Source organism: Eubalaena glacialis, chromosome 12, assembly GCF_028564815.1.
Source record: "Eubalaena glacialis isolate mEubGla1 chromosome 12, mEubGla1.1.hap2.+ XY, whole genome shotgun sequence".
NCBI classification, from domain to species: domain Eukaryota; kingdom Metazoa; phylum Chordata; class Mammalia; order Artiodactyla; family Balaenidae; genus Eubalaena; species Eubalaena glacialis.
Window position 1 is genome coordinate 16,135,471 of NC_083727.1, and position 14,421 is coordinate 16,149,891.

The 14,421-nt window shown below is 46.6% G+C and overlaps 1 protein-coding gene across 1 annotated transcript; it reads left to right on the plus strand.

The window, feature by feature from the left end:
* The first annotated feature begins 579 nt into the window (after window positions 1–579).
* Window positions 580–14,373, plus strand: LOC133102184 (UL16-binding protein 3-like). The gene is given in 9 exon segments (XM_061207191.1): window positions 580–636; window positions 6,665–6,749; window positions 7,445–7,617; window positions 7,619–7,709; window positions 7,947–7,976; window positions 7,979–8,221; window positions 8,861–8,995; window positions 9,654–9,844; window positions 14,203–14,373. Coding segments are annotated over 9 exon segments (1,176 nt in total).
* The last annotated feature ends 48 nt before the right edge of the window (window positions 14,374–14,421 follow it).

The following is a 14,421-nucleotide window of genomic DNA, read 5'->3' on the forward strand; positions in this document are numbered from 1 at the left end:
GTTTCTCTATATGTTTCCATCTTCCCTTCTCCCCATCTGAGCAGGTAGCTTTCTGGGTTCTTTCCTTCCTGGGAAATTCACAGCAAAGTAGAAAATAGAAAAGACTCCTTTCCACCACCAACCACCCCCCCACCCCCCACCGCAAATCCTAAGCTCTGAGAGAAAGTCTTAGACAATGTCTTCAAGAAATATCAAGAGAAGATTTCCCCCCACACTGGAGAGAGCCCATGGAGATGGCATTAAACCGCTCAAAGAACTCCTGGGCAAGTGTTCTTCACATGAGTAACAGCAGTGCACCACCTAAAACCTGTTTATGACTTATAGGATTCTATTTCAGGCTTCCTCCTCTTCTTTCATTTTTCTTCTCCTTCTCCTCTTCTGTTCCAGGGCATGTCTTGATTGTTCACGCTGCAACCCAATCCATTCTCTTTCCCACCAATGGCTACGGAACAAATGAGTAAACCTGGTTTTGTGAGAAAATGAGCATTACTTGCAGTAAACTCAGCCATGAAGTGCCAGTGACCAGCTTAATGTTCTCCAGGAGGGGAAGCAGAGAAGCTAAGCATTATAATCGCAAAGATGAATCTTATGGCTCAGAACGAAGACCAGGAGGAGTCCTCACCGAAAGAGGGAGAAGTAAGGGAGAATTCAAATTACCTTGGGTAAAAGGAATCTTTTGAAGGAGTCTTTGAGAAATCAAGCACATTCCTTTGAGATAAGGTTTACTTTTATGAAGAGTTAAGAAATATTTTGATAGTAATTTGAATGGATAGCATTCTCTGACAGGAGCAAATTTTTTAAGCATTCAATATTGTGGGGAAAAATAAGAGAAAATGTCTTGTAATACACATGAAAAAAACTCAGAAAAAAATGGAAAACAAAATTATTATCTGATTAGTTAAATACAAGGGTAATTAAATACTTAGCACATGGGGCTTCCCTGGTGGCACAGTGGTTAAGAATTCACCTGCCAATGCAGGGGACACGGGTTCGAGCCCTGGTCCGGGAAGATCCCACACGCCGCGGAGCAACTAAGCCCGTGTGCCACAACTACTGAGCCTGCGCTCTAGATCCCAAGAGCCACAACTACTGAGACTGTGCACCACAACTACTAAGCCCATGAGCCACAACTACTGGAGCCCGTGCTCCGCAACAAAGAGAAGCCCCCACTCGCCGCAACTAGAGGAAGCCCGCGTGTAGCAACAAAGACCCAACGCAGTCAAAAATAAATAAATTAATTAAAAAAAAATGTTTAGCACATGCCTGCTAATAAAGCAAAACATTTTCATGAAAAGTGTGTATTACTAGCTTTCCATTTTATGGCCATACACCTTTTTCTTCCCAGATAAATATTACTTCTTTCTGTTGACAATTTTTATCCATTATTGCAGAAATCAGAGGTTTAAATGTTGTTCGTCTTTGTTGCTATTCCTTGTTTGTTCCTTGTTCCTTGTTTGTTAGTTCATTGGGGGTAGGAGGGGCTTTAACCAAAATGTTTCACCAAAGAAGATTTGAAATCATTTGATTTCTAGCAGAAAAAAATTGTGATTTTCTTGCTCTGCTGTTACTGTGTCATGTGGTATCTGCCCACTAGAGCTGACAGTCAATTATGCAGCTTCTAGGCAGAAGAATGCTCATATTGCAAGGAAATGTCTAAGCATCCCATGAGGTAACTCTGGTAATATGTATTTGCATTGCTTATTTGTACTCTTAAAGGTACACTTCTCCTGACTTAACATGTTTTCCTATGGTGCAACTCTGTATGTTAAATCCAAAATTAATGATTTCTCCTCAAAGGCAAAGTGTTACTATAATTCACTGTTTAGATATACTCAAAAAATGTATTTTGAACTATTTTAAATTATTCATTAAGCTTCTGTGAGAGTCCTAAAACTATCTAGTAATATCTGATTAATTCAGCTGAGTTCAGTTTTTAAAGGATGCTGTTTTCTACAATGTGGCTATTTTTTATTTTTTATTTAATTATCAATATTTTTTTAGTGAGTTAACCTCTTTATTTTTTCTTCCAGTTTTATTGAGATATAACTGACATACAGCAATGTATAAGTTTAAGGTGTACAGCATAATGCTTTGACTTATAATACCATAAAATGATGACCACAATAAGTTTAGTGAAAACGCATCATCTCATTTAGATACAAAAGAAAAAAAGAAAAATGTATTTTTTACTTGTGATGGGAATTCTCAGGATTTACCCTCTTAACAACTTTCTGTTTTAAATAAAGTTATTTATTTATTGGCTGCGTTGGGTCTTTGTTGCTGTGCAGGGGCTCTCTCTAGTTGCAGTGAGCAGAGGCTACTCTTCATTGCAGTGCGTGGGCTTCTCATTGCGGTGGTTTCTCTTGTTGCAGAGCACAGGCTCTAGGCGCGCGGGCTTCAGTAGTTATGGCTCTTGGGCTCTAGAGTGCAGGCTCAGTAGTTGTGGCGCACTGGCTTAGTTGCTCTGCAGCATGTGGGATCTTCCTGGACCAGGGCTCGAACCCGTGTCACCTGCATTGGCAAGTGGATTCTTAACCACTGTGCCACCAGGGAAGTCCAACAACTTTAACATATAACATATGGCGGTGTTAATTATATTTATCGTGTTGTACATTACATCCCTGGTACTTACTTATAACTGGAAGTTTGTACCTTTTGGCTAACTTCATCCACTTCCCCCTCCCCTTTCCCCTCCCCATTTTCCCATCCGCTTCCTCTTGTAACCGCAAATCTGATCTCTTTTTCTATGAGTTTGTTATTTTGTTTGTTTTTCAAATATAACTGACCTACAACACTATGTTAGTTCCTGGTGCACAACATAGTAATTGAACATTTCTATATATTTCAAAATGATCATCACCATAAGTCGTTAAGTCGTTACCATCTGTCGCCATACAAAGATGTTACATTACTACTGACTATATTCCCCACACTGTAATTTTCATACCCTTGACTCATTTATTTTGTAACTGCAGGTTTGTACCTCTTAATCTCCCTCCCCTACTTCTTTCATGCTTCCACCCCCTATGGCAATCATATGTTTGTTCTTTGTATCTATGACTCTGTTTCTGTTATGTTTGTTTTGTTTTTTCGATTCCACATGTAAATGAAATCATACAATATTTGTCTTTCTCTGTCTGACTTATTTCACTTAGCGTAATACCATCTAGGTCCATCCATGTTGTCACCAGTGGCTGTGGCTATTTATTTTTTAAAGTATAGAATTAATATGTGTTTCCAATAATTAAAAGGGATTGGGTATTTCATTTAAAATATCTATCATACTTGTAATAAATCTAGTATTATGTGGGCTAACTTTATGGAATTCATAAACTATAAAAAATGATAGTAAGTAGAAGTGACTTCACCTAGTTCCGGCATTCACTTTGTTTAAAAGCTCAAGCGTGTTCACTGAGAAAAATCACTAGCTTTTTCACTTCTGCAAACCTGAAAATAGTACTGCTTGGAAATATGATTCTGTATAGAATTTACAGGTGGGTAAGATGATTCATGACTGAAATAGTATCATTCATCTGCTTTTACCTCCATAGTCTGGGAACTTGCCTTATAATTTTGCCAAATGCCTACATGTTTCTAATATACTCTCAAAGATAAAGGACTTTAAGCTACCTGTATTCAAAAAGAAGGGGAGTACTGTCTGTAAAGTATATCTCAATAATTGATTTACATAAAAGATGGAAAGAGAGAAGACTAACAATAGCTGAACAAAAGAACAATGAACTTGTCACACCTATGAGTGCATCTATTCATCTATTGGTTGAAAAACCTTCCCCCCACCTCCACAAGACTAGATGGCAGCCTAGTACAGCACAAAATCACTGGTCAGAGCTGGCAGTGAGCACAGCCTTCCAGCTCCCTCCCCCAAATGAACCCCGAGAAACCGCAGAAGTAAGAAGGAAACAGATGGGCAGCAGTCTCAACAGAAATCCTGGAGGACCAAGGAGCTTTATCGCCAAAGTATTGAAGGAAAAGAGCTTTGGGCCTAGCGTTTTATATCCAGACAAATTTTCATTTAAATGGGAAGGTGTGTGTATTAGTTCTCTATTTCCACCATAACACATCATCACAAACTCAACTGCTTAAATCAACACACACTTAACTTTCACACACTTCTTATCTGTAGGACAGAAGCCTGAGCTGGCTCCTTAGTTGCTCTGCTCTGGTTCTCACAAGACTGAAATCAAGTGTGGAAGAGCTGGGCTCGTGGCCAGAGGCCTTGGGAGGAATCAGCTTCCCACCTCATGTAGATCACTGAGAGAATCCAGTTCCTTAGAGTGTCGGGGCTGGGAATGCATTAGGACCCAGGACTGGGGTGGTGGTGCACCCCGCCTGTGTGGGTTTGGGAACCCTTCTTGCAGGGTGGTTTCCCCGCCCCAGGGTCTTCCTCCTCGGAAAATTCTCAGGGGCTGGTTGTCACCCTCTGGTCAAGGCCAAGGCCAGATAAGAGAAATCTGGCAAAAAATGATGTGTGGAGGAGGGGATGTGGAGCAGGGAGAAGAGGGGAAGAGGGTGTGGCAGGAAATACTGCTGCAGCCCCCCAGGCCCCAGCCTGCCCCTCGGGAAGTGGGAGCCCCTGAGCCATGCAGGGAACCGCAAGGCAGTCCCACCCCATGGTTCCCAGAAACGCCCTGAAAAGCACACACACACCCCCATCTGATCTGCTCGCACAAGCCCTTCTCCACACCACTGCTTCTGCCCTTGAACTTTACCAGTGGGAAACCGCAGGTGCAGCCCCGGAGCTCACTTCCCCAAACGCTGGCATCTTATCCCCTTGCCTGAAGACACATTCAGTTCCTAAACTGAAAAGTAAAGCCCACAGTTCCTAAAGTAGGAGTGTTGGGGAAGCACAGTTTCCCAAAGTATGACACAGGGAATGAGGGTGAGGAAGGGCACCCCGCCGCTTCTACCTTTTGGTCCCAGACCCATATATTCCCCTGCTGGGGACACAAACATCATAACAGTTATTGATTTAGAAAAGACTCTGCAAACTTTTCCTGTAAACAGAAGATAACGAATATGTTCACCTTTGCAGGCCCTTTGGTATCTGTCTCTGTACCCACCTCCATCTTCGTAATGCAAAAGCAGCCAAAGACAACGTGCAAACAAATGGGGAGCCAGATGTGCCACTGTCCTGGTTTGCCAACCCCAGATTTAGGGTATATAGTTTCCCAGATATGGGTGCCACGCCGCCAGTGAACCTGATGAGGAGGTCCTCAGCCTGGGTTTGAAGAGCCTTATCTTGGCTGTGGCTTCTGGGTGGAGTGAATGTGCTAAGAGCGTGGGTGTGCTGTAGAGTGCCTTCCTGGTCCAAGGTGCCAGGAGAGACAATTCACGACCAAAGGTGTGACCAGAGGGTGAGTGGTAGTGCAGCATTTCTGGTATGGGGTCTGGACCACCTGCTGGTGCAGCTTGTTTTTTCCCTGAAGCCCCGCTCATAGCAATTGGGATGAATCATTTCTATCTTATGACCACTGAGCCCATCTGACCTAATGAGTAGTGGGCTGAGGAGCCCAGATCACAATGGGCACCTCTGGGTTGCAAGGTCACTTGATATCCTATGACCAGAGGCCTCATCTCTACCAGGCCCCAGAACCATACCAGGAGCCACTTTTAAAGGGTGTGGTTTTCCCCACAGCAAGTGGCATGGCCTTGCTTCAGGACACAAGGGGTCTGTGTTGTGGGCATCCAAATGGAAATGCCATATACTGCATGTAGCACTTTTCCTACCACAGACACTTCTAATGTCATACGTTCCGCTCGGTTATCTGCCCAAGAAGCAGGTCCAGCCACACTCCTCATTCACCAATTGTCTGTGACTGCTTTTGTGCTAGCACAGCAGTTGCAACAGAGACCTAGGGTCTGCAAAGCCTGAAATAGTTCATGTGTACCATTCTAGAAAATCTATGGGTCACACTGGCAATTAAATGGAGATAGAATGGGGACCACATCCCTGCAGCCTCAGAGAGGTTGTAGGTTGGTACTCACCTCTGTCATTTCCTCCAGGATATGATATTGTTTTACACATACTATTTGGGGAATGAGGAGGCAGTGTCAGAAGTTTGAACTTGGAAATCACTACTATGGTAGCCCTCACCCCACGGTAATTTACTGACTACAAAGATTTTCCATTCTTATTGCAAATCCAATGCATATGAAATGAGCACTGTGTTGGATCTGTAGACCCAGTGACACCCCTGCAAGCAGGACCTGGGAGAGATGTCTATTCTTTACCTGGCCCTCATGCACCACTTCAACAACAGGGGGGCCATGATGATGCTTCAGATCCGGGGCATGATGTTGGTCACAAACTAGGTCCATATGAATGTGGCGGGAGCCTCTGCTTCCCAGGGTCCACTTACCTGAGTCAATGGCCATGTGGCTTCCAAAGATGGGGAAGGCCAGAAGGACTTCTGCACTTGCTGTGGTGCTGAAAGGGCCCTCCTTGCTGGAACTTGACAAGTCTCTCTTTCTCTCTCTCTCTCTCTCTCTCTCTCTCTCTCTCTCTCTAGTAATGGATTCTGGGTCTGACAACCGGCTCAGTTCTGGAAACTGGGCAAGGATCGGATATTTCGTTGGGATGGCTGCTTTCAGCCTTCTGATCATCCAGCCTTGTGTTTGTCTCTCTCTGTTTCATTTCTTTCAGTCAAGCAGTTGGTATCCGGGTTGGCCGCCCATCTGTTTGCCTCTAGGATTGCTCTGTGCTATTAGCCAGCATCACACTCTCTGCAGTCAGGCCCTGGCTGGCATTGGGACCCTTTAATCTCTTTGACCATTGCACCTGCTTTGCTCCTGACTCAGAGCACCCTCACCTGGCATCTGCTATTTCCACATTTTCCATCCCTAGTACAACTGGAAGCCGATTGGGAACACCATCTCCTAGCCCCATTCCTGACCTTCAGCAAAAGCGATCCTTGAGCTGTTGGAGATGCTTCTCATCCATGCTTTCCTCACAGGCTCGATAGAGTCCTTCAGGCTTTCCCACCAAGCGGGGTGGACTGGACACTTTTCTGCCCTTTCCTACCACGTCCACCCTGGCAGCTTCACCTCCCTGAGCCTTTTGATCCCCTCCTCTACTACATGCCTTGGAAGTTCTAGATTTTCTCTTTCATGCAATGTGGGCCAGGTAGCAGATTAGCAGCATCTCCCCAGGCCTTGCTGGCTCCTGTGCCCCGTAATTGTAAACTCCCTTCTCCAGCTTTGGACATATCCAGGATGTGTGATTTCTGCCAGGCGGGGGCCTCCTCCTTCTCCTCAAGGAAGGGAGGGGCACTGCCTATATGGTGAGGGGGAGGAACCAGCGGGGCAGTCCTTGCTCTGCCAGCCCAGGCCTACAGATTTATTTTGCTGTCCCATAACTGTGGTAAAGGGGGTATATGTGTCCTTCTCTCTCACCCCCAACCTCACCTGTGTTTTGCCTTCACAGACGTTCACTCTCTTTGCTACAACTTCACCGTCCATCCTAAGCCCAGACCTGGACAACCATGGTGTGTGGTTCAAGGCCAGGTGGATGGAAAGGTTTTTCTCTCCTATGATTGTGGTGGTGCTAAGATCCAATCCATGAGTGCCCTGGGTGAAGAGGTGAAAGCCACAAAGGCCTGAACAAGGGCAGATGGAAACACTCAAAGAAGTCGGAGACTTGCTCAAGGAGCAGCTCCCTGATGTTACCCCGGAGAAACACACGGCCAGGGGTGAGTTAGAAAGTCCAAGTGCAGGAGGAGCAGACTGGGGACTTAGCTGCATTCATTGTTTTTGGGTAAAAAATAAAATAAAGTTGGACTTGGTCCTTCCCTAGTAGACCAGTGGAAAGAGCAGACGTTGGAGGAGAGAACAGGGCCAGATTAGCTGGGCGCAGGGGAGGCGGACACAGGTGGGGGCAAAGAATTTGTCAAGCCCAGGGACTGAGCTCCTTCCCACGTTGGGGGCAGACCCTGTCACCCCGCAGGGCAGGATGACGTGTGGTGTGAAGACGATGGACGCACCAGTGGATTCTGGCAGTTTGGCTTCAACGGACGGATGTGGCTCCTCTTTGATTCAGAGAATGGACAGTGGACAGTGGTTCATTCTGGAAGCAGACGGATGAAAGAGAAGTGGGAGAGTGACAGAGCTGTGACCAAGTTCTTCAAGAAGACCTCCATGGGAGACTGTAGGGCCTGTCTTCAGCATTCCTTGGTGCACTGGGAGAAAATGTTGAAGACAACGGGTAAGTGAGAAGAGGAGGAGGAAGTGGCAGTCCTCTCAAGGGGACATGGACCCACCCCTGTGTGTGTGTGTGTGTTTGTGTTTGGGAAAGTGATCCATCCGAGGTGGGTTCTTCCTGGGAGGACAATGGTCCCGGGCATGTTCTACCATCCTCCCTTCCTCTTCCCACCTCCTGACACCTGCCTCAGTGCACAGGTCTTGGGACCACTTAACATGGATTCTTGCTGACCCCAAACATGAGGGCATCATTCTGATTTCAGAGATTTATTTCTTACTGTTCCCTCTTTCCAGAATCTTTTTTAAAATCTCACCTATTCCACTTCTGGAAATCTGTCAATACCACCTCAAACGTCAGCTCGTGAGAGGACTTCTCTGTTCCCATCCTCATGTGTCACCTCCTCTTCTGTCACAGCAGGAGTGAGTGGCTATATTGGAACCCTTGCTCCCCCATTAGCTGTCTGAGCCCCGTGGGGACATGGCTCATCCCTTCCCCCCATGTCCCCTCAGGACCTGTCACGGGGGCCGCCACGTGGTGGAAGAGAACTGCGTGCATAGTAGGGGAACCTGGGCCGGGGAGCTAAGGAGGGATCTCCTCAGTTTGGGGTCTGGACAAGGGCTTTCACTCTTCCTGTCCTTGCAGCATCACCCACCACAGACCCCCCGCAAAGCCCAAGTCCAGGGCCACAGCCATCAAGCCCATCGCTTGGATCCTCCCCGTGGTCCTCTCCTGGTCCGTCACAACTGGCATCCTGGGTGGAGTCCTCTACAAGAACAGGTGCTGAGGGAGGAATTCAGAGGGAAGGAAGGGGCGCATGGCCTGGTGTGAGGATGGGGGAAGGTGAATCCCAGCCCAACCCCTGCCCCTCACTGAACCTCCTCACGCTGGAAATGAAGCCAGGTGAATAAGACTTCATATCGCTCGAGAGCAATCACTTGGACGAGCTCAGCCCTGAGTTCCGATAGCTCCTCACCGTCAGATGACAGTGGGAAGGGGGAGAGGCCCCCACGAAGGCTTAGGGCCTGTTGATGATAAAAGAGTTTAGCAAAGTCTGCCTGACTCAACGCAGACACCTGTTCGGCAGGGCCCAGTGGTAGGTGGTGAGGGGACAGCAGGCACACACAGTGTGGGCAGGACTCACATTGGGTGAGAGCAGCATGGCGGCTCCACGTGATGTGTCGGGGGGAGGGGACTCATCCAGGGGGCTAAGAGGAGAGGGGCCGGGGTCTCATCCCAGGAGGAAGGGGCGGGAAGGCCTTTGCAGACCCAACTCCAAAGGCCTGTTCTCACAGGAAGTCGCTTGGGTCACAGCAGGCAAGACACAAGGCCAACAGTAGAGACTGTGCAGGACAGAATTAGGAGGGGCCAGCGCTCCGCGGAGCAGCGGGAAGTCTGGCTCAGCCTGTTGCCCGCACGTGGCCCCAGCCTCCTGCAGACCCCAGAGCCCCAGTCACTGAGCGGCCCCTGCCTAGAGCAGAGGTGACTCGGGAGATGGGTGGGACTGAGCTGGGGTGGACGCTCCCAGCTGGGCTGGCCCAGGAAGAGATGGCGTGCAGCAGGGACCCTCATACTGAGAGCTGGGTGTGCTGCTGGCTAAGAGGCCTGGAGAGGAGGGAAAAGAAGGAGGTTTGCCTGCAGCCCTCCCCAAGGCCATGAGGATGCAAGGCCCCTCTTCCACGGGAACTGCCACTGGGTCCTTTAGGCCCTCCTTCAGGGAGGATCAGGACCTGAGTAAAGGGAGCAGGTTGAGTCCTTACTGGCTTCAGTCTTGAGCCTAAGTGGGTGGTAGCAGGGCCTGGGGCTGACTCTGTGATGCAGGAAAGGAAGGAAGAGGTGAGAACAAGCTGCCGGACCCAGGGTGGAGGTGGGGGGCGGAGGACATACATGCCCCTCAGTGAGGGCGGGGCTGGAGGTGGGGAGGGACTGGGGAGGGGCAGCCCCAGGAGGGTGATGGAATTGCCTCCGTCCTGTGGACCAACACCTGTTTCTTTTCTGAAGGCTGACGGTGCTCCAAAGCCTTCAGACAGGTGCTCTGTCTCCCTCAGGGACTTGGCCTTTGCTTGGCCACCTTTGATCTCCTGCTGCTCCTGCCTTAGACCCCAGGAGATCAGACCCTATGAATCCCCAGTCTGCCATCCCATCCCAATGACATGGTAGAAGCACCATCTCGTGGCCTTTATCACATTTGGTGAACATCTTACTCAGCATCTTTTTTTTTCAAACATATTTTGCCACTTTCTCTTGGTGCTAAGTGATGGAATCCCTGCACTGAAACGTTCAACTGCTTGAACAAGAAATCTCCACAAAGAGGACACTTTCCAACTTCTTCTAGTTTGTGAAAAATCAGACTCTTCTCTGCATCGTGACCTCGTTCTTGCAAATGATGATATTGCAGGAAAAATATCATCTGCTATTACAGGACCTCAGGGATTCTTTCTATGTCCAGAGAAACAACCTCAGTGTATTATCAGCAGAGTGAAGTAAGTCAAAAAGAGAAAAATAAATGTCGTATATTAATGCATATATGTGAAATCTAGAAAAATGGTACAGATGAACCTATTTGCAGGGCAGGAATAGAAATGCAGAGGTAGAGGACAGACGTGCAGACACAGGGGGGAAGGGGAGGGTGGGATGAATCGGGAGATTGGGTTGACATCCACTACCATGTGTAAAATAGATAGCTAGTGGGAACCTGCTGTATAGCACAGGGAGATCAGCTTGGTGCTCTGTGATGACCTAGAGAGGTGGGATGGCGGGGTGGTGAGGGGGGAGGGGAGGTCCAGGAGGGAAGGGACATATGTAGACATATAGCTTATTCACTTCATTGTACAGCACAAATTAACACAGCATTGTAAAGCAATTATACTCGAATTTAAAAAAAGAACAAAATTTTATTTATGACTGTTTCCCTTAGTAATTTATTACACTATACTGATATTTAAATCAATATCTCTATATAGCAAAAAACTTAATTACTTCAGATTTCTGTTTTATAATCCAGGAGAGAATTCATGGCATTTCACCATTCTCCGCGTTATAGGATTATATATAACCGGTGATTCTGCTACATTTCTTGTGGAAACAGAGAACGTAAGGATTGCTCTTAAAGTAACATGCAGTCCAGCTGTCTGTCTCAGACATTATCCACATACCCTGGATGCAAATGTATATTCTGGAATTTAAACAATGAGATTTTTTTCGATTTTGCCCAGATCCCCGTCCCCCTCAGCAGTGACTCTCCTGTGATTCCTCCACCTTGACCTCCCTTTCTCCAGGGAGAAGTCAGTCTTCACAGCACAAACACGTCTACTTCGAAAAGTTGTTTTATTTCCCCGTGGGTAGAGGATCATATTCAGAATAAATAATGAACTCCTACAAATAAATAAGAATAAGTTAAACTCTCCTAAGTTTTGGGCAAATGCTTGAGTAGTTCACAGATGGTGAGTAAGCCTGTGAAGAGACTGAACATATCCCAAATAACCAACATGACAAAAAAAAACACTGGGATACACTTACACATTCATATAATTGACAGCATTTTATTTATTTATTTATTTATTTATTTTAACATCTTTATTGGAGTATAATTGCTTTACAATGGTGTGTTAGTTTCTGCTGTATCACAAAGTGAATCAGCTATACGTACACATATTTCCCCATATCCCCTCCCTCTTGCGTCTCCCTCCCACCCTCCCTATCCCTCCCCTCTAGGTGGTCACAAAGCACCGAGCTGATCTCCCTGTGCTATGCGGCTGCTTCCCACTAGCTACCTATTTTACATTTGGTAGTGTATATGTGTCCATGTCACTCTCTCACTTCATCCCAGCTTACCCTTCCCCCTCCTCGTGTCCTCAAGTCCATTCTCTACGTCTGCAGATTGACATCAGCCCTTGCTGCTTCACTCTGCACTTTTACATGATGGAGAGGGCTTCGTTCCTCAAACTTCATGAACCAACCTCTGCCAGCTTCAAACTTTTCTTCTGCAGCTTCCTCTCCTCCCTCAGCCTTCATAGAATTGAGGAGAGTTAGGGCTTTGTTCCAGATTAGACTTTGGCTTAAGGCAATGTTGTGGCTCGTTTGATCTTCTCTTCAGACCAGTAAAACTTTTTTCGTACCAGCAATAAGGCTGTTTTGCTTTCTTATCATTTGTGTGGTCACTGGAGTAGCACTTTTGATTTGCTTTAAGAACTTTTCCTTTGCAGTCACAACTTGACTGACTGTTTGGCACAAGAGGCCTAGCTTCTGGCCGTCTTTGCTTTTGACATGCCTTCTTCAAAAGCTTAACCATTTCTAGCTTTGGATTTAAAGTGAGAGATGCATGATTCTTCCTTTCACTGGGACACTGAGAGGCTACTGTAAGGTTATTAATTGGCCTAATTTCAATATTGTTGTGTCTCAGGGACTCAGGAGGTCCGAGGAGAGGGAGAGAGATGAGGGAAGGGAAGGTCAGTGGAGCAGTCAGAACACACCCAACATATATCGATTAAGTTTGCCATCTGATATGGGCACAGTTCCTGGCGCCCCAAAACAACTACAGTGGTAACATCAAAGATCATCGATCACACAAAAGCAAGATCAAGATGGCCGAATAGGAAGCCCTGAGCTCCCCTTTCCCATGAACACACCTCAAGTACAACTACATACAGAACAACTCTCTCTCTCTGTGAAGATTCTAATGCTAATGTCTTCCAGAAACACCCTCACAGACAAACCCAGAAATCATGTTTTACCAGCTCTAAGGGTATCCCTTAGCTTAGTCAAGTTGACATATAAAATTAACCAGGACAAAGGTTTCATACTGCTTGAACACAGTTACTTAGGCAAGCTCAGCTTTGAGTTCTGACAACCCCTCAAAACCGTCAAAAGTCTGTGGGAAAGGACAGAAGCCCACACCAAGGTTTATGGCCTGTTGATGCTTAAAGGGATTTTGCAAAATCAGGCCTGAGGCAAGCCAGCTTCTCCCTTTGGGAGGGGCCCACGTGGGGGTGGTGTGGAGACAGCGGAACACAAGGCATGAGCAACAGGCACATTTGGGTGAGAGCAGCACTGCTTACAGCAGCCTAGACGTGGAGCAACCTAGTGTCCACTGATGGATGCATGGTGAACGAAAGTGATATATATATTCACATAACAGAATAGGATTCCTCCATAACAGAGAAGGAAATCTTATCATTTGTGACAACATGGAAGGACCTTGAGGGCATTAGGCCAAGCGAAAGAAACCAGAAAGAGAAAGACAAATATCGTATTATCGTGATCGTGGAACCAAAAAAGAATTTTTTAAAAAAACTCATGGATAGAACATAGTGGTGGTGATTGTCAGAGGTGGGGATTGGGGAGGATGGGAGAAAGGGGTGAAGACAGTAAAAAGTACAAACTTCCAGCTATAAAATAAATAAGTCCTGTGGATGTAATGTACAGCATGGTGAGTATAGTTAATCAGACTGTACAGTTGACCCCTGAACAACACAGGTTTGAACTTTGTGGGACCACTTTAACTCGGATTGTTTTCAATAAATACAGTACTACTCCATCTGCCCTTGGTTGAGTCCGGAGTTGGTTGAATCCTCCAATGAGGAATCGCGGATACGAAGGGCTGCCTATGGGACCTGAGCACCAGAGGATTTTGGTATCCCAGGTGGGTCCTGGAACCAATCCCCAGTGGATACCGAGGGACAATTGGATTGTATCAATATATTTGAAAAGTGCTAAGAGAGTATAACTCAGAAGTTTTCACCAAAAGGAAAAACAATTTTAACTACGTGTGGTGATGGTTGTTACCTAAACGGTTATGGTTTTCATTTCACAATATATACAAATATCAAAACATTACATAACATGGAGGAAGAGTGAAAGCAGAACCACTGATTCTGCTAGATTTCTCATGGAAACAGACAATTTAAGGAAAAGCTAGATCAGCAAAGGGTAGCTTTTGCCCAGACTGGAACTCTGGGATACTCCTCGCGAATTCTCGGTATTTATAGTCGAACTGTCCCTTTGCCATGGTGGCTTCTCCACATGTTCTCATGACAAGTCACCAGCGGAGCCCCACGGCAGATGAGCTAGAAAGTGCTGATGAACCACAGCCGGTGAGACGACACTCTGACACATCTTACATCATTCTTGCATCAAACCGATACACAGCGGCAGTGTGAAGTGAGGGGTGCATGTGTGCTGGGGAAGACCCGTGCGCCTGGGACCCT